Consider the following 24732-nt stretch of genomic DNA (forward strand, 5'->3'; position numbering starts at 1 on the left):
TGTGGCTACATACTAAATGGCTGAATCACCAGTAGATCTATTTTTAGTTTTTCAAACACCTTTACACTGTTCTTCATAACTGCATTAATTTTTATTTTTTCCCAGCAATACAAACAACTCTGTTTGTATTGTGTCTGGTTTTATTGACTATTTGACCTCTGAGTCTTTCCTGAAAGCTTCCTGGGCCGTTAGGCTAGCTATGGTTCCCACCTATCCAAGTCCTGCTCCCCCGAGCTACAGCTCTCGTCTGTATGTCTCGCTATTTTTCTCGGTTATTTCTGTTCCGTTTTGCTTATGGCCTAGCTGCCTCTGCTGCCTCTTCCATCTCCTCCTCTTTGGATACTATAGGACTTTCCTTTTGCTTTAACTCAAATTAGTCACCAACCCAGAAGTATAAAGGAAAGCACAGACATTTCACTCTGTTAAACTGGGGCCTTCCCCCACCCCGACCTTGTGTTTTCCTCCATGCTTTTTGAACTTGCTATTTCATGGTTTGATCCATCTGGAATTTGCCTCTGACTGAAGAGTGGGTTGGAAATCCCGTGTTGCTGATTGTGCTAGTATGTGCACCGAACTGTAATTCCCCCAAGCCCTGTTTGTTTGTTTGCTTGTTTGTAGTTCAGACCCTGTGTTTACACTTCTTTGCCACTGGGCAGTTGGTTTCTCATTGTTCCTAGTGATTTGTTGGCAGGTTTAGCTCAGGACCCTAATGCCAACAGCTGATACGTCTTCAATAATTTGTTTTCTTGTGTTATGTTGTCTTTCCTATTGTTAAACTCCTGTTGTCTTTTTCTTTTCTTGTTGCATTAGTCAGCAATTTCAGATCTGCTGTTTCTAGCATTTTACCACTTAAATTTTAATGGATTTTCCCCCAAATGCCCTAACCTGTGGAGACGATCATATATTTTATCTTCTCTTTAAAAAATAAAAGTTTAAAAAAAAACAACTTTTTTTTCTTCAATTTCATGCATATGTATTGTGACCAGAATCAGCAGGTTACCTCTCTTGTCCCTCTCCGACTCCTGGTAACCCCTTGTTCTTCCCACCTGTCCCCCTCCTATTTCACATCTTTTTGTGCACATGACTGCAGCCGCTATGTGGTCATGATTGCAGCCAAGCCATGTCTGGAAGTCAGCATTTTGCAGTACTCTCCCATCTTACAGTCTTTCCTTCCCCTCTTCGATGTTCTCTGGGCCCTGAAGGTGATTATAAAGATGGCCTAACTAGGGCTGAGTGCTCAACAGTCACTTATGCTCAACACTTCTAAATAGTCTTCGCATTAACTGCCTCCCACTGCAAAAAACAAACATCTCTGGCCAAGACTGACAGCAGCACTAATATAGGTATAAATATGAATATGTATGTCAGTTTGACAATGTGTCCATTTATCAAAACATCAGTAGTAAGTTCTTCACTAGAGCCTGTGACCTCTTCAGCCATAGGCTTTGACCAGTTCATAGTATCAAGCATGCTGCCCTCGAACAGGCCTCAAATCCAATCAGAAAGTGGTGGTTACTCACAAAACAGACATGCCGCTATGGCACCAGCGGGAATTTCTTGCCCGGCAGGCCAGTATTGTAGCAGGGAGGGACCGCAGTTGGCCCAGCAACCTTCACAGCACCTTCTATAACTACAAGCGCTATGGTTTGCCTTTCTGATTCACTGATAAAATTTTGACAAATATTAATTTTTTAAATATAAAGCCAATTTTTACACATTTTGTAATACACATCCTCATTTTGTATACTACCAACTTGTATTGCTATTGTTTTATTTTAAAGAATGTTGAGAGATTATATTTTCTTTGTCTGTGTTATATTGATCAGCTTTGCTAGAACACTATTCTGTCTTTGTGGGACAGAAGGAGTCCATGCTTTTTTCTTTATTCTCTGGGAAAACTGAGAGAGAGAGAGAGAGAGAGAGAGAGAGAGAGAGAGAGAGAGAGAGAGAATATTTATCTTTCTTTTAGGATTTTTTTTTATAAACAGAGAGAGCCCATAAAAACCATCTCTATTAGTATTGTTGGGGGAGGTATGACATTTTCAGTAACTATGTGAAGAAATAAATGAACAACTTCAGTTTATATCTAGCTGTCTCTCTCTAACACTCTGAAAGCCTGTGTTTTGAAGTATGCCCATTGTCTTTCCTTGTATGCCCACTGTAACTCCCTTGAGCAATTCGTCCCCAAGTGGCCCCAATCAGTCGGTGCATATTTACAGAGTGGCTGCCCTGTCCAGTGCCTTGGGGTGTGTGGTGTGGGTGGGTAATTCATGGAAGCACAAGCCCTCGTTCCTGGGATGCTGCCATGCAGAGAAAGCTCCTGTTTAGGTGAATTCTATTCTAAAGCAATGCCATCCATCCTTGAATATTAGAAACCTTGGGGCTCTGTATTTACAGATGAGTTCTTTAGGGATCCATTAGTCATCCTTGGCTCTGGAGCAAAACATCTGACTCCAGGCGCACCTACAACACACTGCTTCCTCTGTGTGTGTGGTGTGTGTGTGTGTGTGTGTGTGTGTGGTGTGTGTGCTTCCTGCCTGTGTTGCGGGTCTACATGAGGCTGTGGGGTGGGAGAGCACAGACCTGCCCTGCTAGTGCAGCTCAGTTCTTTTTGACTTCTGATCTTTAGGTCTCCGGTTGGTAGATGGGGTCCCCGATCTTATTTTGTGGGGTGATGAGACAAAGCAGATGCACATGAGGCCACAAAACAGTTTTTTGGTGTTTCCTTATTGATTTGGTGTCCATCCAAATACCTGGTCCAGGCTTGAACTGTGACTGGGGCTGCTGTGGAGCTCACAGTTATGCCTGGATTGTGTTTAAAGCCCGCACCTGGTGCCCCTATCTTCCAGATTTACTCCTTTTGGCGTCAATTTCCATCTAAATGGCCAAAATACTTCTTAGGACTCAGTGGAGCCATGTCAGTGAACCTTGGGTGCCTGGCCACTTTTTAGCTCTCTCATGCTTTCTGATTCAAGTTGCTTTCTCTGCCTGTGCCTATTAACCAAGGTACTTTCTTCACTGTGCCGACCTTCAGGCTGCTGTCTGACTGCCCTCCGCTCTCCTGCACCTGCCTGCAGGCTGCTCAGGAGTGCTGTCTCCAGCTCACTGCTTCTCATCCTGCTTTCTGATGGTCAAGGCCATCTCCATCCCTGCATCCCATATGCCTAGCAGTGAGTTTGTCCTGAATTAGGCACCCAGCCAGTGTGCACTCAGCTCTGAGTTATATCATCACGTGTGAGTGAGATTTTTTTGCCATGTCAGTTCTCCAAGGATCCCGGGGAAATTGTTCTTTAAAACAAGTGAAAAGGAGCTAGGAAAATCAATTGCATTTCTTCAGCTGTAGAAGATGATGAGAAAATATGAATTTCCTAAAAGGCCCCAGGGCATGACAATGTAATTGGGAATTGAAGATTCCTTTAATTACTTTTATTCCACCAGAAAGGTTTCAATCTTTTGAATATCATCTACTCATATAGTCTTAACTCTTCTAAATCGGTTTCCTGATCTCCTGATTGACACATAGTGTTTGAATGTTGCTGTGAAGTTCAATCTGGAGCTGATTCCTGATCATTTCAGGATAATTAACATATCTGTTATCTTTTCCTTTTTATCATTTCCTTATGGCTAGTCCATTGAAAACTCTCTTGGTGCTATTTGGAGTATATAATACATTAGGGGATTACATTAGCCCTGGAGTTATAGATTGCCAGAGCTTATTTCTCCTACCTCTGTAGCACTGACTCTACTGACCACCCTTCCTTTCCTCTGTATTACTTTAGCCTTTGGTAACCATCATTCAATCCTCAACTTCTGCATGATGAACCATTTGTGACTCCATAAAGGAGTCACACCAGTGATATTTATCTATCTCTACCTGACATTTGACTTATCAGACTGCTCTTCAAATCCACCAGTGTTATTGCACATGACAAGATTTCATGCTTTTTAACAGCGGGGCTGTAGTCCATTGTGCATAAATACCTTATTTTCTCTCTTCACCTGTTAATGGACACCCAGATTGATTTCATGACCTGACTAGTAGAAAGAGCGCTGCAGTAAGCGTGAAAGCATGGCTTCTCTTCTACGTGCTGATTTCACTGCTTTGGGGGAGAGACACAACTTTTAGTGGTGCCTCCACATTGTTTTCCTTAGTGACTATGCTAATTTATATTCCCGCACTCATTTAGTACATTATCGTCAGCATCTACTACTACTACTACTACTACTACTACTACTACTACTACTACTATTAGGAACAGTTGTTCTACCTAACTAGGTATCTAGCTGGGGTTTTGATTTACGTTTTCCTGATAGTTAGTGGCAGTAAGTATTATTACCTCTGACTGCCGTTGTCCATTCCAACAGAGCATGGAAATCAAGCTACTCAGCCACTCACTGTGATTCATGAAACTCAGGAGGGGGGGTGCTTGCAAAGCTGTGAGCCTTCCCGTGTAGCCCCTTCTTTCTTTCTGGACAATGCCAGTGATTTGACAGTTAAACATTCACACTCCAAAATGATTGCTTCAGTCCGAGGAGAGAAAGAAGGCCAGGAGTAGACTGAATGGTGACGGAACATTTCCAGGTGCCGGTTCCGGTACTGGCTACCTTTGCCATCTCTGTTGGTTTTCATAACTACTTTGTGACAGGACATTGCTGGTTCACTCTCTTTGGATAGAAAACAAACCAGAGAGAAGATTAACTTGTTTGAGGCCAGACAGGTCAAATAGAAGCCATCTGCACATCTTGTAAGCAATCAGTTTGTTTTTCTTTTCTGATGTTATGAACATTATCACAAATCTATTTCCTTCTTTAGTCAGACTTCTAGAAAATACTGAGCCAGCTGATTGCCCATTCATCCTAAATATGAGAACTGTTATCTTCCATGCATTCAATTTGCCATTTTTGTTCCTTCCTACTGATTCACTGAGATAATATTATTAACCACACATACAGTTGAGGAGTCTTTGTCCAGCCATACTTGAGACCAGGAGTGTTTGAGATTACAGGCTTTGGATATTTACATATTCACAATCAGATGTCTTAGGGCTGGGAACCATGTCACATATGAAACCCACTCATGTTTCATGCATGCATCATGCAGAGCCTGAAGATCACTTTATATAGAATTTCTTACTGGGTTTCTTAGCATGTTACCCATAACCTATCTTGTGAGTTAGGGATGGAATTCTGTGCTTATGGTATCACCTCAGTGCTCAGAAGGTTGTGGGTTTTAGATTTTAGGATTAGTGGTGCTCAGTCTGTGGGAATTGTTCAGGCACAATGGAGGAACTGTGCAAAGTGCTTGGGCAGAGTGTGGTATAACGTATACACTCAGTGAATGTCAAAAGCTACTAACCCATAGTTGGGTGTAATGAAGTAAGAGGGGGCTGGAGAAATGACTCAGTAGTTAAGAGCTCTGGCTGCTTTTCCAGAGGACCCAAATAGGATTCCCAGCACCTACATGGCAGCTCACAGTCATCTGTAACTTCAGTTCCAGGGGACCTGATGCCCTCTTCTATGCACCACATACAGGCAAACACCCATACACACATATAAATTTTAGAGATGCTAGAAACAGTCAGATGGCGTTTATTTACTTGACACAAACTTGCCAAGCACCCACAGCAGCCAGCCTTGGCCAAATGCAAAAACTGCTGAGATAATAGTCAAGGCTCTGGCTCTCAGAGAGCAGTTTGAGCAAAGCCTGGTTTGGCACAGGCAAACATCAATCAGGCTTCCTCCGCCTGGAGTAGCTGAGTCTGCATCCCTTTGGGATTTTCTGTATCCAGAAAGATTCCCTGGCCCAAGCCTCACTTCCAACCCCTCAGTTTATCCATGACCTTTCAAACACAGCTTTGTACAAAGACCCAAGCACAGACACTGCCCTCTGCACCATGCTGCCCACCTCATACAGGTCTTCGGAGTCCTGAAACCACAGTCTCTGTGGAAACTTGGATTCAGCTGACATTCCACTGGGTTCCGGACCCTTGTCCCACTGTCTCTGTGAACTCACAAGTTGGCTGTGTGTGCAACCTGGGATCTACCAGATAACTTCCTCATTCATTATTCACAGACAGAGAGAGTCAGTGAACACATGGGTCTCACACCTGCCCAATGAAGCCATGAAAACGTTGACCAGGGCTGTGACGCACCCACCCAGTCTTCTCTATGAAACAAAGTCAGCTGGCCAGCGACTGTAGTGGCAGGATGTCAAGTTGTTGGCGGTTGGTGACTACTTAACGGGTATATTGCACTGGTGATGACAGTAAAAATACCCAAGATCTCAGGGTGTTATGCTCCACTGCACCTGGCAGGTAGATGTCATAATTTTGCAGATAAGGAAAGAGGAGCTCAGAGAAGAGGTGTCACTTAAGGTCGCACACCGCTCTCTGCTGGAACAGACATTGACACTGTGTTGACCTGATGCTGTCCTTCTCCCTCCTCCTTTCTGTAGCTTTCCTTTCACACAGTTGCATCCCAGGCAGAGTTAATAAAGCCCATGGCCCCGCCTTTCTGCCTGCGTGGTAGAGCAGATCAGTGGCCATAATCATCAGCTATGGAAGCAGCCAGGCTCTGCTGCGTTGGGCACCATCTGTGATGAATGTAGTCAGAGTGTTCGGAATTGCTCGCCTTGACTGTTTTCTGAAATCAAAGTGATGACGTGAAGGAAATGCAAGTTCAACAGTCAAGGTGGGGCTGGGGAGCAAATGCCAGGGGAGCTACACCTTCCTGGGTTCTGGCTTCCAGGGAGCCCCTGGATTCATTTTTTAAAGAAGAGGACAGTGTGGGCTGGGGAGATGGCACTAGTTGTTCATGCAGAGGATGCCAGTTTGGTTCTCAGCATCCACATGGTACCTCACACTGGTCTGTAAATTGAGTTCCAGGAGATCTGATGCCCTCTTCTGGCCTCCACAGGCACTGCATGCACATGGTACACATATACATACTCAGATACACACACATACACACACACAGAGAGAGAGAGAGAGAGAGAGAGAGAGAGAGAGAGAGAGAGAGAGAGAGAATGAATTTTGAAAAAGAAGACAAGGGTAATGACAGCCTCATTTGACAGTCGTCTGTGTGGACTTAAAGCAGTGTGCCTAGAGTTCAGGGCTTGGCTTATATTAGATGCTCAGGACATGCCCTCCTTCTCCCCTCCCTCACAGCCCTTCACTGTGATACACCACAGATCTGCATCTATCTGGAGATGCTTTTTGGATATGTGCTCCAGACACCTTTAGTTTTCTACCTTGCCACACACAATAATTGATCATAGGTGTCTGTAGTGCCACCTGGGAGCTGGCTCTATACTTAGCCCTAGACCAATCACACACTGCTTGCCTCACCCTGGACCTTATCCAAAACAGACTGGAGGTGACTTCTGGCTTTCTGACCCCTGACTAGACACTTTGGGGATCTCCTTACTTATAAAATAGATATTAGAAAGCAATACTTCACAGGATTGTTGAAAAGCTAAAATGAATAACCAGAAGGTAATGAATGCATTATTTGGTCCCTCCTCCCAGGTCTAGAAGTTAAGAGAAACATATGACATATGTATGAAAAATCCTGAGAACCACCTCTTTACGAATGTGTTCCTGTCCTTGTCAATAAGTTATCTGGACAGAGCATCTGATGAGGTGGACCCCCACGTCCCCAGTGTGCCCTCTGCTTCCCTCTTGGCACTCGGCACGCATTCCTGTTGTCAGCCTCACACTTGTTCAGGAGAGTTGACCAGGAGCAGCTGGCTAGTTAGACGTAGGGAATATGCTTAGAATCATTTCACATTTAGCTGTCCTTTGTCGTCATAGACAGACACCATTCTTGAATTAAGGCCTCTCAGTTTCTCTCACCTGTAAGATGGTCTCCATCACAGCTCTTGATATCCCTTTACCTAGTGTAAATTACAGCTTTAACTTTTAAAATGAAAGCTTCTTTAGAAAGCCAGAGATTAATCTCCTAGCTACGCAGGGCCCTGGTTCCCCCACCCACTGCTGCCCTCCCCCATGCTTTGCAATCATTATGCCAATAGCACATTAAATTGGGAAATGAGTGATTGCTTTTGGACTGTTCCAATTTAAATAGTGCCTTTTCTCTTTCCAGAATGCCACAAATATTCATGAATTCCTGGTCCTGTGCCTCAGGGCCACACTCTCATACCACCCTCTGCCCATGGGGAATTTCCCTTTGAGTTCTGAAAGAGATTCTCCAAATATTGCCTGCACAAAATTTGAGGGCCGCAGATGTTTCATTTTCCTCTACATTCAAAAGGCAATGTACTTATCAGACTTCACTGGGGCCCTGGAGAGAGATCTTCTTTAATGGGTTTGAGGGGGCCTCTGTGGGAAGCTGGTCAAACATCCTGGTGATATACTACTTTGGTTTGGAAGAAATGGCGGCTCACAACCATCTGTCACTTCAGTTCTAGGGGATCTCTGGCTCCTGCACTATGTCAGGTGCTATGTTCAGCATCCCACATGGAGACCAGTTTCCTCCCCGAATCTGTGCATCTCCATTTCCAGATGAGAGTTTGGGGTGGTGAAATGGGATAAAAGAACAAGCGAGTGAGGGGGTTGGAAAGCAAGCATGAGAGGTTCTGGCTTCACTGTCGCGATTCCAGTTACTAACTAGCCCACTTTCCTGTCCCTCCCAGAACAGACTCCACCTGAGGCCACAGGAACACACACGCGCACACACACGCACACGCACGCACGCGCGCGTGCATACATGCATGTACATGCTCACACTCATGCACATTCATCAAAGGGCTTTAAGGATCAGTTTCTATGTTAGTTAAGGATGAAGATGGTGAGCAACTGCCTGGCAGAAGAGGATATGAATCAGCGGTGGATGGGAATTCAGAGACGGCTTGAGGAGATGCTCAGAGGTTAAGAGCATTAACTGCTCTTCCAGAGGATGCCAACTTGGTTCCCAGCACCCACATCAGGTGTCTCCCTATAGTTCATAACTCCAGGTCCTCTTCTGGCTTCTTTGGATACCCCACATGTGACATGCACTCACACAGACACACATGTATGCACATAAACTAAAATTTTCTAAAAACCTTTCTTTGAAAAAGGAAAGAGTGTATTGGCACCATATCCTGCTACTTTCCCTCTGGGGTTACCTGCCAAAAAAGACCTGTATGTAAGGACAAACTCCAAATGGGAGATGAGAATTGAGTCTGTTCACCTGGCAAGCAATGGCTGTCCCTAAGTTCAGCTTCTTGTGTGAGCATGAGGCTCAGAAGAGCTCACAAATCTCTAAAACTCAGCCCTTTACCCCACTTCACTCCAGGGAGGAGCCTCCTATCATGATGAAAAAAGACTGCATTCATTCATTTTTGATTGCCCTAGCAGCATGCCTGCCTGAAGCTGGATACTTTTTTTTTTTTTTTTTTTGGCCTATAGTGTAGGAGGTTGAAAGTCTGAACCACATGGCATTGCTATGACAAAGATCCCACCAACATGTCTCATCACAATCCATGGCACCACAGTGGGAATGTGTGGGAAAGGGAGAGTGTGGTGATAACTTTCTTGTACAAATAAAGCCTGTCTGAAGATCAGAGGATGGGGCACGCCACTAGCTAATCATAGAGGCTGGGCAGAGACAGGAAGTGAGATGTTGGGCAGAAACAGGAAGTAAGATGGCTGGGTGGAAAGAGGATATAATGGGGGTAGGGGTGGATAGCTGGGAAGCTAATGAGGTAAAAGTGGCTTTGACTTGCTCCTTCCTCTGATCTCTCAGCATTTTCCTCTATATCTGGATTCAGGCTTTTATTGTTTAGACCATTTAAGAACTCCATTTGTGGGGGGGGGGTCTTGCTCTTTTATGATAGCCCATTGCTGAGAAGTAGCCAAGGACCCTTGGGAAGTCTTTGAACCTCTTCCAAAGTCAGCACCTCCAGACTAATCTTGTCCTGAGGCTCTATTTCTTAAAGATTCCCCCAAATCTCAGGGTCACCACATTGGGGAGCAAGTTGCCAAGCTGAACCATTTCCCTATGATAGCAGTAACCCAAGGAACACTCATCAAAACAGGAAAGAAAAAAAAAAACTGGAGGTGTAATATAGGAGAGAGGGCAGTTGTTCCCAGTTTCCAGCCTTGGACTCACTAAAATTCCTGCTACTGGTTAGGAGCCTGCTTTCCCTTTTCCCCCCATGGAGGGCATCCCCACTCCCAATGCACATACAAGAAGCCTCCCTAGACCTGTCTCTGGGGTGAGTCTCTCTGGATTCCCATGCCACGAGTCCTGGCTATGGTCACACCTGATGCTGAGGCATCATGCCTTTTTGCCCTCTGAGGCCAGCAGCACTAGGCTTTGAGTTTCCCAACATCAGGCGCCCCAGAACAATGACTTCTGTCTAGTCAGGACCTGGAGCTTAGCATACTTGACTGACAACTGTGTATCTGTATGCTCTAGCCAGTCTCTACAATAAGGGGCCAGAGCAGGGCATCTCCTCCACCCCAAAGACTTCAAAAGGAATCCCACCTCTGACCCCACAGTTGGTGCACAGCTGTCTTACTGAATCTGGCCATCTTGCTGGCCCTGTGCAGCCCACCTCCTCATCTCCATGGATGCACAGATACAGCACAAATACCTTGTTTTTTAGCCACTTTCATTCTACAATCCTTTTCTTGGCAGAAAATTTGATTTAAAAAAAATCAGGTCAGCAAAATTGATTTGGAGGTTCAGAACAGAGCTGAATCTCCAAATCAATTTTGGGTTGTTAGGCCAGCAAGGCTGTGCCTTTAATTCCCACCAAGGTGAGAAGCCATGACTATCCACGAGGCAGTCAGCATTGGCAACAGGGCCCCTGTGGACACAGACACTGGGGAGTGTCCTAGTTAGGGTTATGATCACTGTGATAAAACACCATGACCAAAGAATTTGGGGAGGAAAGGGTTTATTTAGCTTACACTTCCACATCACAGTTCATTATCAAAGTAAGTCAGAACAGGAACTTAAACCAGGCAGGAACCCAGAAGCCAAAGCTGATATAGAGGCTATGGAAGAGTGCTGCTTACTGGCTTGCTCCTCATGGCTTGCTCAGCCTGCCTTCTTATAGAATCCAGGACCACCAGCCCACAATGGACTGGGTTCTCCCCCATCAATCACTAATTAAGAAAATGTCCTACAGGCTTGCCTACAGCTTGATCTTACAGAGGCATTTTCTCCATTGATGCTCGCTTCTCTGTGATGATTCCAGCTTGAGTCAAGTTGACACAAAACTAGCAAGAAGGGGGCACATTTCTGCTCCATACTGGCCTTGCTGCCTTTGTCTGTGAGGTGGAAGGACTCCCTGCTGAATCATCTGGGTCCTCATATCTCCTTTTCTACATGCCCCATATACAGACAGGCAGACAGACAGACAGACACACACACACACACACACACACACACACACACACACACACACACACACAGACACACGGACACCGGAGGGGGTGATGGTGGGGAGGGAATCTATAAAGAGCTCATAGAGTAAGACAGATCACCTTCCCGCTCTCCCTCTGGAAGAGCTGCTTGCAAACTTAGCCTCTGGAAACTAATGGAGGGCTCTCTGTGCCTCAGTTTACATACAATATGCTGTGTGCTGCACACTGGCCTTCCATCTGGCACTCTAGAACACAGGGAGGTGTTCAACAGAGGGTGACTTTGAGACCAGCAACCAGCACAAATCCCCACTCACTGAGTCTCTAATGAGCTTCATGTGACATGCTAAAATGCTGACATGTGTGCTGGAGAGAGGGGTCTGTGGTTAAGAGCACTTGCTGCTCTTGTAAAAGAAGCAGATTTGACTCCTAGACCCACATGGTGGCTCACATTTGTCTGTAGCTCTAGTTCTCAGCACTCTTCTGGCCTCTTCTTACATGAAAGCAAAATACCCAAGCACAGAAAGTAAAATCAACAACAACAACAAAAGTTTAAATGGGGATTAAAAAAAAAAAAAAACAAAACACCTTTCATGACCCCACTAGGAGAGTTTTTGGAGCTGGTGCCTGGACTTGGCCATGGGCTCTTTTCTTTTTTGATGGCTTTAGTTTTGGCCTTTGATGGTGATAAGCCACAGCCAGGCCCACATCATACCTAATCCTCTGAGTCCTCCTGGCCATGGCCTTGGGACCTCTAACACAGGTCTCGTTCCTTCCCCTGTTCTGGTGTTTCACTTTTCAGAGCCCTGAAGAGGGTAAGCAAGGCTTCCCCAAGGCCCTGTGCTTCAGAGACAGAACACACAGACTCAGCCCCCATCTTCCCTTTATGCTTTCCTGAGCCTTATTGACATCTCTTTCTTTTCTCTTTGTCTCATCATCAGGGTTAGGAATGGGTCTTGATATTTCTGCATTGAAGAAGCCTAGCCACATATTGGGGGGGGGTTCAATCCCTTACCCCCCCCATGGCTGGCAGCACAAAATAGTATGGCTTGAGTCTGGCATGGTGGCAAGATTCACAAGAGTTCTGGAACCACCTCCTCACAGACACTGAAGGATAGCCCCCTCCTCTTTTCTCTTGAGGCCAGGAAATGGAATTTGGCTGTCACAAGCTAATGACAGGTCTGGGGAACTTGCTTCCAGGCTGCCAGGATCTGTATGGACTACACTGATTTCTGGGGTAGGGTGGGATGGAGGCTATCAGAACCCAGAGGTGGGAACCCGGGAACCCTCACTTCCACAAGATTGCAGGCCCTGGAGGTGAGGAGTGAGAGGAGGGTTTGCACATCTCTGCGGTGCTCAGAAGGGTCGTTTAGGAAAAGCCCCCAGTGGAAAGGGGAGAATGGATTAGGCAGGGGAGGCAGAAGAGTCAGAGAGGGCAGAGACACCTTGCAGTCTCAGACATGAACCGCCAGCCGAGTCCTCACGGGACACCCGTGCCTCAAGGAAGCTCAGAGAGAGGCTGACCCTGCCCTTGGTGACGTGCCATGTCCCAGGCCCTGGTGTTAAAGAAGCAGCTGAGCCAGGTTCAGGCCTGGTGGGGCCCAGGCCCAGAAGGGATAGTTTCCTGGAGCTGAGTTGCTGCCTTCACACTCTTGTGCGGCTTCCTCTCTCACTGCCCCATGCTGATTATATCGGGACACTTGGCATAGATTAGTGTAACAACTTAGAACCATTTTCCATGGGAAGTAACCTAGAATTAGCGTATGGGATTGATCTCTCTACCCTCCCCTCTAGAAACTGAAGGACCACAGCATGTCAAATGGGATGAGAGAAAAGATACCACTAGAATCTATTCTTTGGGTAGGATACTGAAGTGAAACAAGAAGACTTGCATTTGACAAGTCAATCTGTCTGCCTCTGACACAAATCTGTAAAATGGGCACAGAGCAGGCACATGTGCCGAGGTCATTTCCATGAAACATCTACCCTGGTCCAGGCCTACCCAGAGGCTGTTATGCATTGCCACACTCAGTCACTACAAGAATGTCACCAACACCAACCCTAGCAGAGAGCCACCCAAGTGCATACAGCTCAGGGGCTTTCATCTAGATGGTCCAACCTCAAAGACTCTTGTGTTCTGCCTAGTACCAAGGAAAGTGCTAAGGAAGCCAGAGCCATTTCAGGGGGCTTTGCAGAGGCTCTGATCCCCATCCTGTTCCACTGAAGCCTGTTGTCAGAATCTAGGACCAATCCAGGAATAAGGTACCAGGTACCGCGATTCCATCTCTTGGGTGGCAGCCGCCATTTATGTGATATATGTATTGGACAGTTCTGGTTTTGTGTCTCCATGGAATTAAATTTCCCCAGTGTGAGAGCTCATATTGCCACAAGGTCTCCGGGGTTTATTTTCTTCACACGGAAGAGCGATTTGTTGAACACTGTGGCAAAGGGGTAGCCGGCCCCGAATGCTAACAAGGCCCTTGCTTCCCCGGCGATGAACCTCCTGCCAGCAGCCTGGCAGCAGACAGTGGACAGCTTTTGCTCTCCTCCAGAAGAGATGGGCAATTTGCCTCACACTAACATGGCACTTCGTTGCCCTCCTACAGGCAAGTGAAGCTGCGGACAGGGAGAGTTAGCCGAGCATGCCGGGTGACAGTCAGGGAAGGGCCACAGACATGTTCTGGGACTTTGGTCAGGCTTTGCTATTTCAGTTACCAAGAACTGTCTCCCATCGTGCCTCGGTTTCCACTGAACAGTAGTGAGAGCTAACAGCTAAGCCTGTGGTCAGGAGTTCAGAGGCATCATCTCATGGACTCTTCCTGTCAGTCTTGGGTGTGCACGGACTTACCCCTGGGCCCTCCTTCCCTTCCTGTCTCCCTGGAGGCCGGGGAACAATAAAATGGGGGCCGGGTGTCAGCATAAAGGCAAATGCCTGGGATCTGGGCACTCAGAGGCAGAGGTAGGAGGATGAGTTTGAGTTCAGTCTGGGCTATGATGCAAATCTGGGGTCAGTCTGTTAACATGGGGAGACCCTGTTAACAGACAGACAACCCGATGACAGATAGAGGGGATGTGAGAAGTCACTGCAGACAGGGCTGCCAAAACAAGGACAAGACTGTGAGGTGGGGATGTGCCCGTGTGTCCTCGCTTTCCCCTGAGCCAGCCCCCGAGCTGGAAGCTGGGGCTGTAGAGAACAGCGAGGGACTGACGTCTCTCTCTCTCTGTCTCTCTGCCCTCTGTCTCTCCGTGTACCTGTCTGTCTCTGTCACACACAGTACAGAATTGTGACACGAGGAATTGGGTGTGTGAAGGGATGACTTCACACACACAGCAAGAGAAGGAGATGTGTGACGTGTTGGGCCTCAAAGCTTAAGAGTTTGTGGGTTGGGGGCGTGGAGAGTGATTGGGCACACCATACGTAGTGACAAACAGCTGTGCTCCTGGGGATCTGGGACTGCAGTACATGAGGAGCTTGGTGGGTGATGTGGAGAAACAGCTTTTGTGACTCCCATGCTGGGTACTATTGGAGGTCACTATTAGTTCCCTGGATCTGCCATGATAAATGAGCCACAAACCCTGTGACTTCACGCAGCAGAACTTCATTCTCTCACATTTATGGAAGCCAGAAGTTCAAAACTAAGATGTGGTTAGGCCTTGTTTTAGTCATGGTTACTGATGCTATGATAAAACACCATGATCAAAGCTTCCTGATAAGAAAAAGATTTATTTGGCTTACCCTTCCACATTTCACTGAAGGAAGTCAGGACAGGAACTCAAACAGGGCAGGAACCTGGAGGCAGGAGCTGGTGCAGAGGCCATGGAGGGGTGCTGCTTATTGGCTTGCTCACATGGTTTGCTTAGCTTGCTTTATTATGGAACCCTGGACCACCAGCCCAGGGATGGCACCACCCACAATGAGCTGGGCCCCGCCCCCATCAATCCCTAGTTAAGAAAATGCCCTGTAAACCTCCTGCAGCCAATCTTATGGAAGGCATTTTCTCAAGTGAGGCTCCCTTCTCCCAGTGACTACAACCTGTTTCAAGTTAAAAGCAACTAGCCAGCACAGTCTACAAAGTCTCTCCCTGGCCTCTCCCAGCGCCTGTGGCTCCCTCCATTCCTTCTCCTTCCTCTGTGTGTCTGTCTTTATAAGTCTCCAATAAAGCAATGTCTCCTGGACTTTAATACCCCCCTGGGTGATCCACAATGATTTCCCCTCAAGACCTTTGACCTAATCACACCTGCCATGCCCATCTCTCCAAATAAGGTACCATTTATGGCAGATTAAGATGTGGGCATGCATTTCAGGACCGGGTCCCCTTCTGCTCCAGGGATTCACATGAACCGTCTTACTGATCCCCCCACTTGGAAGGTTTCCAAGGGAATCAAAGCTGGAGCCCACAGGGCAGGACCCTCCCCTGCTCACTTAGCACTGCTGCCCCGTGTGGAGAATTGCATCTGACCTGAGCTTCACGCCAGCATGCAGCTGATGAGCACATGCCCAGTCCATGCTTTCTGAGGAGCAGAGCAGACCAGCCCCCAGGGGGCTTATCACATAGTTCAGCTCCTGAGAGTACACTTAGTGAACCGAACCATGTGTCCTTGGGGAAAGCATGTGACCTCTCTGTGCCGAGTCTCATTTAAATAATGACAATCCCGTAGAATCTACCTCATGGGCCATCAATCCAACAGAACCCCACTCCAGAAGTGAGAGTTGACCCACACTGCCTCCCAAGGGAGGCAACAGAAGGTTCTTTCTGACACAGAAGCATCTGAGAAAGCAGGAGTGGATGGGGAGGGGCTAAGCATTGCCTGAGAACTTGAGGGGAGATTGGGGGAAGGGGCTCTCCTTGGTCTGGGGTGTCTGGAATGGATAGGGAAGTTAGTGACTATGGAGGTCGGAACTGGTGACCAGACAGAGGGAGGCCAGGGCTGTGTTAGGGCCTTGTCTGCTGTGCTGAGCACACACAAAGCAACAGCCAGGAGGCTGGGTGTCCAGGACAGGCGGGGCTGGCTCTGGCCAGGGGGAGTGGGGAGAGGGGGTCTGCTGAAAACGTCAGGGTGGCACTTTCTCCTGGTTCGGGGTGGCATGAGCCTCCAAAGCTTCATGCTTCCGATCCCTGCCACCTCATCAATGTTTCCTGGAGCTCTCTCCTGTCACAAGGCAGCTCCTTCCAGGCCCTCTGGGTCCCCAGGTTCTTTGTAGTCTGGAATGTTCTGTCCAGGATCACACTGTGCCTGGCTCCTTCCAGCCCACCCTTCCCCCATTCACTCTGCCCCATCCCCGGTTATTCAGTCAGGGGTTGATCTGATACCCAACTGTTCACTGTGCAGTCCTATAGTCTGCCTGCCTCATAGCATTTGGCTCGCAGCAGGCCTCAACGTCTGTTTGTGATGAGGAAGTGAAGGAACGAGCAGAAGAGAGGGACAGGTGTTGGCAGGTGGTGACGAGGCATCACATCTAGCGTGCAAAACATGTAATTCACTACCAGTCCCAGATTGCTAGATTCTAGGGTGAAGCCAAGGGCATTACACATTTCCAGGAACCGGGCGCTGAGTGAGTCAATAAATCGTGACTTAGAGCCCAGTTTCTGCATTCAGAGCATGCTGGAGTGTGGAGAAAGGGAAGGTTGTTCCCTACAGGGCAAGGCTTACCCTTCCATGGGGTTCTGGAGGCCTCTGAGTTCCACAGATAGTTCAGAAAGTGAGAGGCTGGCCCAGGGCAGCCAGGTCTCTATCTGCCTGAAAAATCTCCCTGCAAGCCAAATCAGAAACCCCTAGCCACTAAGCAAGTCTCTTTAACTCAACTCATTCCACTCTACTGCCCATGCTAGTCTTGGCAAAGCCTGATCTTGATCCAGCCACTTGTCTGTGTAAAACCTTCAGTAGTTCCCTGTCACCCTAGAGTTAAGGATCCATGTTGAGTATGTCTACTCCCCATCACTCCACTCCAGGCTTGTCTCTCATTTGCCTCCCCTGAGCTTCCTGAACAGCCCAGATCGTCTCCAGATCCAGCTGCCTTCTAGCAGGTGCACGTTCCGGTACTCAGAGCCTCCCCCTCTCCCACACGGTATTCTCTGGAGTTATCTATACTGTCACATCCCCCACCCCAGGTTAGTCCCGGAGCCCCCTGTGTTGACAGCCTTGGTCACAGAGAAATCCCTACTAAAATTTAGGAGAGGAAGGAGGGAAGGCTTTCAGACAGCATGACCTCCATTTACCCCGACACGAGCAAGCCTGATTGATGGGCAGAGCCACACACAAGAGCAAGCTACTCCCCAGCCCCCACTCAGCATTCAGCATTCATAGAGACCACCCCATCCAGGGTCTACACAGAGTGCTCTTCTCCTCCCTGCCCACACTAAGGAGCCAGGGACTTCAGACATCCTGCAGCCTGGACTCTACCCCAGAGATTGATGTCATTACCCAGGTGGATCCAGGAGATGGAGATTGTTTAAAATGTTGTCCACATGACGATAGCATATGCAGCCAGTTTGAGATCCAAGTCCAAATAGCTTACAGGAGAAGTTGGTCTTCCTTGGAGTGTACCTTGCAGTCCACTAGAAGGTTAAAAACTATGCCCACATCCTGGGCCTATTTGCTCCTTTTCCATTAAGTCAGGATCCACAGGAGGGGGAAACCTAGATGTCAGCATCCTCAGGTCCCTCAGATGCTTCTGACATCCTTCCTTCCTCCCTCTTCTTTTCCCAGTGACCTTTTCTGAAAGCCACTCTGTCACACAGTCGGCATTGATGACCATGGTAAAGCATGCCCTGCTCCTCTCAGAGAAGGTTAGGAGTGGGAGAGCCCTGCTGTGTCTGGGGAGGCTACCCCTAGATGAGCGCCCTGGGCACTCTTCTCTAACCTGCTAGTGGCCCCTGGGGTGGGAGCACCCACCCTAAGTGGATGTTCTCCAGGCCGTGCCTGTCTTTAGGCATCTTGCCCTGCTGCTAGGTTTATCAAAAGGTGGGCTCTGCTCAGTCAGAGGCTGAGATCACACATGGTCACTGGGATGGGGAGAAATTCCCAGAGTCCCCTGGAGCTGCCTGGGACTACTGGCAATGACAAGGCGGGCTTGTGGATCTCTGCTCACTCCTTTGCATGCTTGAGGTCTACAGCCATGTCGTTGCCACAAATACTGCCTCAAATGACTGTTTGCATCCTTATATCATGGACAGGCCTCCTGGCTGGGCCTGGAGAAAGGCTAACAGCATTTTAAAGATCTCTGATGGAGTCACATACAAAAATGGCTCCCACCCTGGAGGCAGAGTGTTCCTCCTGCTCTGGCATTTAAAACCTGAGGTAAACATTTGCACACTGTAAAATTAGTCACTTAAAAACGAAATATTCAGTGACATTTAGAATATTTATAGCACTATGTGACCATCATCCTTGTCTAATTTCAAAACATTTTCATTGCCCTGGGACCCATTATCAGTCATTCCCCATTGCCCCCCCCACCAAGCCCCTGGCAATTGCCAATGTGTTTTCTTTCTCTACAGTTTAATCTATTCTAGATATTTCATGGTGACCTTTTAGATATGACTTCTTTTATTAAGTGTAATGATTTCAAGGTCTCTACATCTGTCACACATATTTCATCCTTCTTATGACTGAATGATACAGACTATCTATCAAAATCAATGAGTGACTGGATACGTAACCCCCTGGTGAACACCAGCCTCCTCAGATGCGCAATTCCTGTGCATTTGCATATGACCTTTGTACATCTTCCTATGTGTGTTAGTTCTTCTCTAAAGTTCTTATAAAACCTTGTACAATATAAATTTATGTTAATAATTGCTATATAATTATACGGGGAACCAATACAGAAAATTTTACTTTCCCATTTTTTTTTTTGTCTCTAGTTGATTGAATCCATTAATGTAGGATCCTTAAATATGGGGGGATGATAAGACAATATTTGGTTATCCTGAGCAAATGTTTGGACTGTTTCTGTCTTTTGAGTCCTGGACAATCTGAAAATTTTTAGTGTCTTTACTGTCTGACCAGTGCTTTTGAGTTCTTGGGATTAGTGAGTGGAGATCCTGGGTGACCCACTTTCCTGTGTAATCATTAATTTGGGGGAACATAGCATCTCTACAGGTTCCATTGCCATGGCTTCTGCATTCAGGTCCATGTCCTGCAGTCACCCAGGTGGGACTCAGCATCATCTCATCCTACTGTGTGATGGTCCTATCCCTACCTGGGAGTGTGCAGTAGGTTCAGTAGAGGGCTTGGGTAATGGAAGAGTGGCCAGGACAGCACGGTCCTTCAACAATAACTTAAAATGGAATTTCACATCCATATGAGTGGAGGGACCCCTTGTGGACTGTGTCCACCCAAAGGGTTCAGCCTCCCCATTTCATTTCCCTCTTAAACTTTATCCCATCCAGTATTTAAAGGGCCCTCAGGCAGTGCCGCTCATTCGGAACATCACAGACTCCTGTCTCCTACGGTTACCCACATATCTTAGGGTGACAAAATGGGATTGAGGACCCCCCCAAAACATTGATTTTACTTTTCTCCTAGATCAAAAGAAACTTTCTCCTCCTGAAAGGAACTGTGCCTGAGTTCTAGGACAACTGATTCAATGGACTAGCAGCTGCTTAAAAATAATACACACACTCAAATTTTGACAAGAACTCGTCAGGCCCTAGTTTGGGGGAAGGGGTTGCCTTTACTTTTGTACACTTGTGGTATCATGGACACAGTGTGAGCTTGTAATCATCCACCTACTCCTTGCTTCAGTTTGGCATGGCGGCGCTAAACAAACAAAAACTTGCTTGTAGCTAACAGCCAGGAGTCGCTTCTTTACTCTGAGCTGATTGCTTGGTGATGACCACATGTTTTGGGGGTAGAGAAAGGACACTTGAACATAAAATGTCCAAGTCTTTTTATGGTTGTGTGCTATTGAAAGCCTTTAAAGTTTTAAGGGCTGTGTCAGTATTGCTGGTGAAAATGGCATGGCTTCAGACAGTCTGGAGATGACTGAAGTGATCAGTTCGTGGGTTCACGTCAAGGCAGGTTTTCCTGACGAGCTGATGTGCAGCATAGAGGGGAAGCAAGTAAGAGTGCCAGAAGTTTTGTGTTCCGTGCTGACCATGTGGAGCCGGTGTTTCCTGTGCTGGGGACAAAGGGGCTGGAATAAAGTTGGAGTAGGGGAACAGTGGGTGGGGAACACATTCAAGGTGAGTTTCAGGTATCCAAATAGAGGCAAAGCAAGCGACTAATGCCTAGCATTAGAATATAGCAGCAATGGGAGGAAAGCAGACCGTCCTGAGTGTGATGGCTTGGCACACCCCCATGCCCCATGTTAATAGGAAGAGTTGGGGAAAAGCACAGGAGAGTCAAGAAAGAACTTTATAGATTTTCCTATTGGAGGGAGAAACCGAAGCTCATGGAGTCCAAGTTTTCTCAGGATCATACTAAATTTTAATTAATGACAAAGCCAAAGTACAGCTAATTCCCTGGGTGCTTGGCCCCTCCCCTTCCCAACATACCAGACTGCATCTTGGCTGCAGGTGCTGGAGGCTGCATGGATGGCCTGACAGCCAGACATGAGCTGACACTGTGTGACTCTCGGTTCTGCCTCCTCTCAGGTCACCATTCTTGTCAGCCTGGCCCTCGCTTTCCTTGCCTGCATTGTGTTCCTGGTGGTTTACAAAGCCTTCACCTACGACCACAGCTGTCCTGAAGGATTTGTCTATAAGGTAAGGGGCATGGGCCAGGTGGATAGTCCTGGGTGATTGTCAATAATTGGAGAGATCGTCAATGCCTTCACTTCCCTGGTGGCCATATTTGGGTATGGGGCTATTCTTGTGAACTGAAACACAGCTGGAAGGGAGAAAGTAGACAAGGAAAGCGAGACCAGGTTGGCCTCGAACTCACAGAGATCCAACCGCCTCTGCCCTGCAAGTGCTGAGATTTACCACCACCTGGCAATGCTAATTTTTATAACCACCATTCACTGAGTATTTATTTTCTGTCAGGCTATTTACTAGAAATTTCCATAAACATCATCTCTACTAAGCCATCCTGAAATGGGATTATTTTTGTCCCCATTTTCCATAAGAAGTAACAGAAATTTGGGGTATTTAGTTAAGAGGATTTCCCAAGGCATCACAACTAGGAAGATGTTCCAAGTGGGGGATCAAATGGAGACTGCTCCAACTTGAGAGTGTGTGTCTTTTGGTGCCACTATATGCCTGCATGGAGTGATGCTCTTAATGGATAAAGGCTAAGGTTCTGAAAGAATGGAGACAGTGACAGCAAGTACAGGAGACAGCTGAATAAACCATGCTTTATCCACACAAGGGATTCTTTAGAAGTATGACAGCAAAAAAAGACTGTGTGCTTTGTTGCATAGATTTCCCTCCAAGATGATATTGGCAAACAAAGGAAGAAAGCTCTACGTATGTGTGAGAGAAGAAAAGTGAGAGGGGCTTGCTTTATTTTTCCCAGAAGGAAATCCTATAAAGATAAAAATTTCAAATACCAAACATGGATACCCAGAGGGGAGAAAGGAGTCGGAATTAGCTCATTGTATTATTTTCCTTAAAATACATAAATTGTTGACTTGTTTGGTAAATAAGTAAGAAAAAGGTAACCCTGGAGATTAAAATCAAGCCAGACAAAGAACATAGTTCTGAATCAAAGGGAGAGACTCAGCAAACTAGTATTTCAGATAGCCACAGAGTGCAGCCTGTAGATGCAGAACCTTAGTAGGACGTACAGATGCTCCTTGGCTCACTGTGGGGAGACAGGCTGAAACTATCAAAGTCCAAAGTGCCTTTTAGTATACCTCGCCTTTCAGGGGTCAGAACTTTATATGGGCCTACAATTGGTGTTGGCCAAAACCACCCGGAACAAAAAAGACTACTTTGTAATACTAACTATTTCATGCAATTATTGAATACTGTGCTAAATTGAGAAACAGGGTCACATAGGTATACATTAGTACCATTAGACAGTTGAAAATGCCCAAGTCAACCCCTTATAAACAGAGGATGTCTATAGCCTAAGAATATTAAGATATTGAACATCCATTCACTATGAATGCTAATATTGGTAGTATTTTATGATTACCCTATATACAGTGGAATGACACAAATGCATAATACAATTTCATATTAATGTTAGGAGCCAATACCCTTGATATGAGAAAGGAAATCCATATATTAGACAAAGAACATGAAACTGTCATTATCTGTGGACAATGACCCAGACAGCCATCAGGGACTAGGTAAGAGGACCTAATGTCATGCTACCAGGAGCTACTGCTGTCGCACGGTCATCAAGCAGATGAGTCTGGTCTAACCTCAGTACCAGCAGGTGTATCTTCTCTGCTCTGAAGATGACAATGGTATAATATTGCTGAGGCCAGGCCCAGGAATACTGTGTCCTATAGTGTGACTGACAGCCAGATGAAACAGAAGCTCCTGCACAGGACAGCAGTGTCTCCATGGATGCCAGCAGCCCACCCAGCTACTCTTGACGCTTATCTCTTTCTTTCCCAGCACAAGCGCTGTATCCCGGCCTCGCTGGATGCTTACTACTCGTCCCAGGACCCCAGCTCCAGGAGCCGCTTCTACACAGTCATCAGCCACTACAGTGTGGCCAAGCAGAGCACTGCACGGGCCATCGGGCCGTGGCTGTCGGCAGCTGCCGTCATCCACGAGCCCAAGCCACCCAAGACCCAGGGCCATTAAGAGGCCTGCCCCAGCTGGGGTGGGGGGTGGGTGGAGAGGGGAATCCCCCCAACTGGCTAAGCAAAGCTGGAGCTATAAGACAACACTGTACTGCTGGGGTACGGGGTGGGGGCGGGGCAGGATGGGATCTGGGGAGAACTCCCCAAAAATATTGTGCACTGGAGTTGTCTGAATCGATCTTTTCCTTTTGTCCTTTCGTATTGTTGCTTCGTCCCCAAGTCAGGCTCGTGTACAAAGGCATGTTTCGCGTTGATTGTTCCCATGTAAGATATTTTCAAAGCCACCGCTTATTCTTTGTTAGGATAATTTAGAGACAGAAAGGGAGCCAGAGAAATTGAATAAAAAGCATGAAATGGGCTCCACATGGAAGACACAGCAGGGCAGTAAAAAGCTCAGCCTCTCCAGGGTTCTTAGATAAGGCACCGTGCTGCTTCAGTGTGGGCAGCCGAGTATCTGTGTTGTAAAGGGTTGGCTGTTCCGTTTACCTGTGGTTTGCAGGAGAGGAACATGGCAAGGCAGGGAAGGCTGAATTGGAGAGAAAGGTGATGTTGGTGGTTCTAAACCAGGAATGCATAGATTACCACTCAGTGGTGAGTTTGCAAAATGAGCACAAACGCGGGGGCGGGGGGAGGGGGGGAGAGGCATCCTTGCTCAGCCCTGCAGCCCATGGGACTTAGGCTCCGAACACTCACAGGGAGGCTGCTGTACATCAGCAGACATGGAAGTGGGTAGATGTTGTCTTTCTTTTGTTTTTCTAGGTGTATCCCTAGATGCTGCCTGTGTTTGCAAGATGGCAGGGGTAGAAAGGGAAAGAAAGGAATAGAGGTGACAGGGAGACAGGTCAGGTGGGCTGTCGTGGGCCTAGCTAGAAGCATAGGCACCTGGGTTTTATCTGTTTGCTCTTTTCCAAAGTGCTAATGACAGACAGCAGCAGCAACAATTGGATCCTAGCCAAGAAATCCGAGAGACAGCCAGGAGGAAACTTGAAGATGGGACCTGCAGTGGTAGTGGGTTATTTCTAAAGGAAGCTGGAGAAGGTGGCTGTCTTTGGTTCACTTTGTAGTGCTGACAGAGCATAAGCATCCAAACTCCCCAGCTGGGTTCCAGAAGCACCTAATTGGGAGCAGGAGGCAGGGGGCATGGACAGCATCCTTGGGCTTCCCTTTTCAGGGCACAGGGCACGTAGCAGGGGCCTCTTGCTTCTCAGGAGCACTCCAGGAAGGCTCTTTTCTGGGCAGGTGCTGGCTCTAGGCCCAAGAGGACCAGAACTGGCCAGGAGAATTGCTCATTTGACAAGTGTTTCGGTTTCCCAGTGCCTCTCCAACAGGCCATCTAAGGGTATTTTCTGTGGCTTGCTATATTGCCAAAATCACTTTACACAGCAGCTGGGTAATAGGAGTAGAGTAGCTCAAGCTATCCTGCCAAACACACTCATCTGATTTTTCCTCCCCCCTCCCAAGTCCTCCCATCACCTTGAGTCACCTGTTAAATTCATTTGTCATCTGAAGCGGATCAACAAATCATCCCTAGCAAAACCACAGAGCGCTTTATAATTTTGTGGTGTATTTTTGTCAGTAGGTAGCAGAGGCTGAAGTATTTTTTGGTGTAATTCTTGAAATTTTCTGACAGGAAAAAAATAAATAAACATA

The 24732-nt window shown here is 47.1% G+C and overlaps 1 protein-coding gene across 1 annotated transcript in view; it reads left to right on the plus strand.

The window, feature by feature from the left end:
- The window catches only part of Nsg2 (neuronal vesicle trafficking associated 2), a 56584-nt gene extending 33473 nt beyond the window's left edge, over positions 1-23111 (plus strand). The window contains exons 4-5 of the mRNA XM_051181021.1: positions 20975-21085; positions 22892-23111. Of these exons, the coding sequence (XP_051036978.1) occupies positions 20975-21085; positions 22892-23083 (303 nt within the window). The 3' untranslated portion in view covers positions 23084-23111. The remainder of the gene's footprint in view (positions 1-20974; positions 21086-22891) is intronic.
- The last annotated feature ends 1621 nt before the right edge of the window (positions 23112-24732 follow it).

The sequence above is a fragment of the Phodopus roborovskii genome, unplaced genomic scaffold, assembly GCF_943737965.1.
Source record: "Phodopus roborovskii unplaced genomic scaffold, PHOROB, whole genome shotgun sequence".
Lineage (NCBI taxonomy): Eukaryota > Metazoa > Chordata > Mammalia > Rodentia > Cricetidae > Phodopus > Phodopus roborovskii.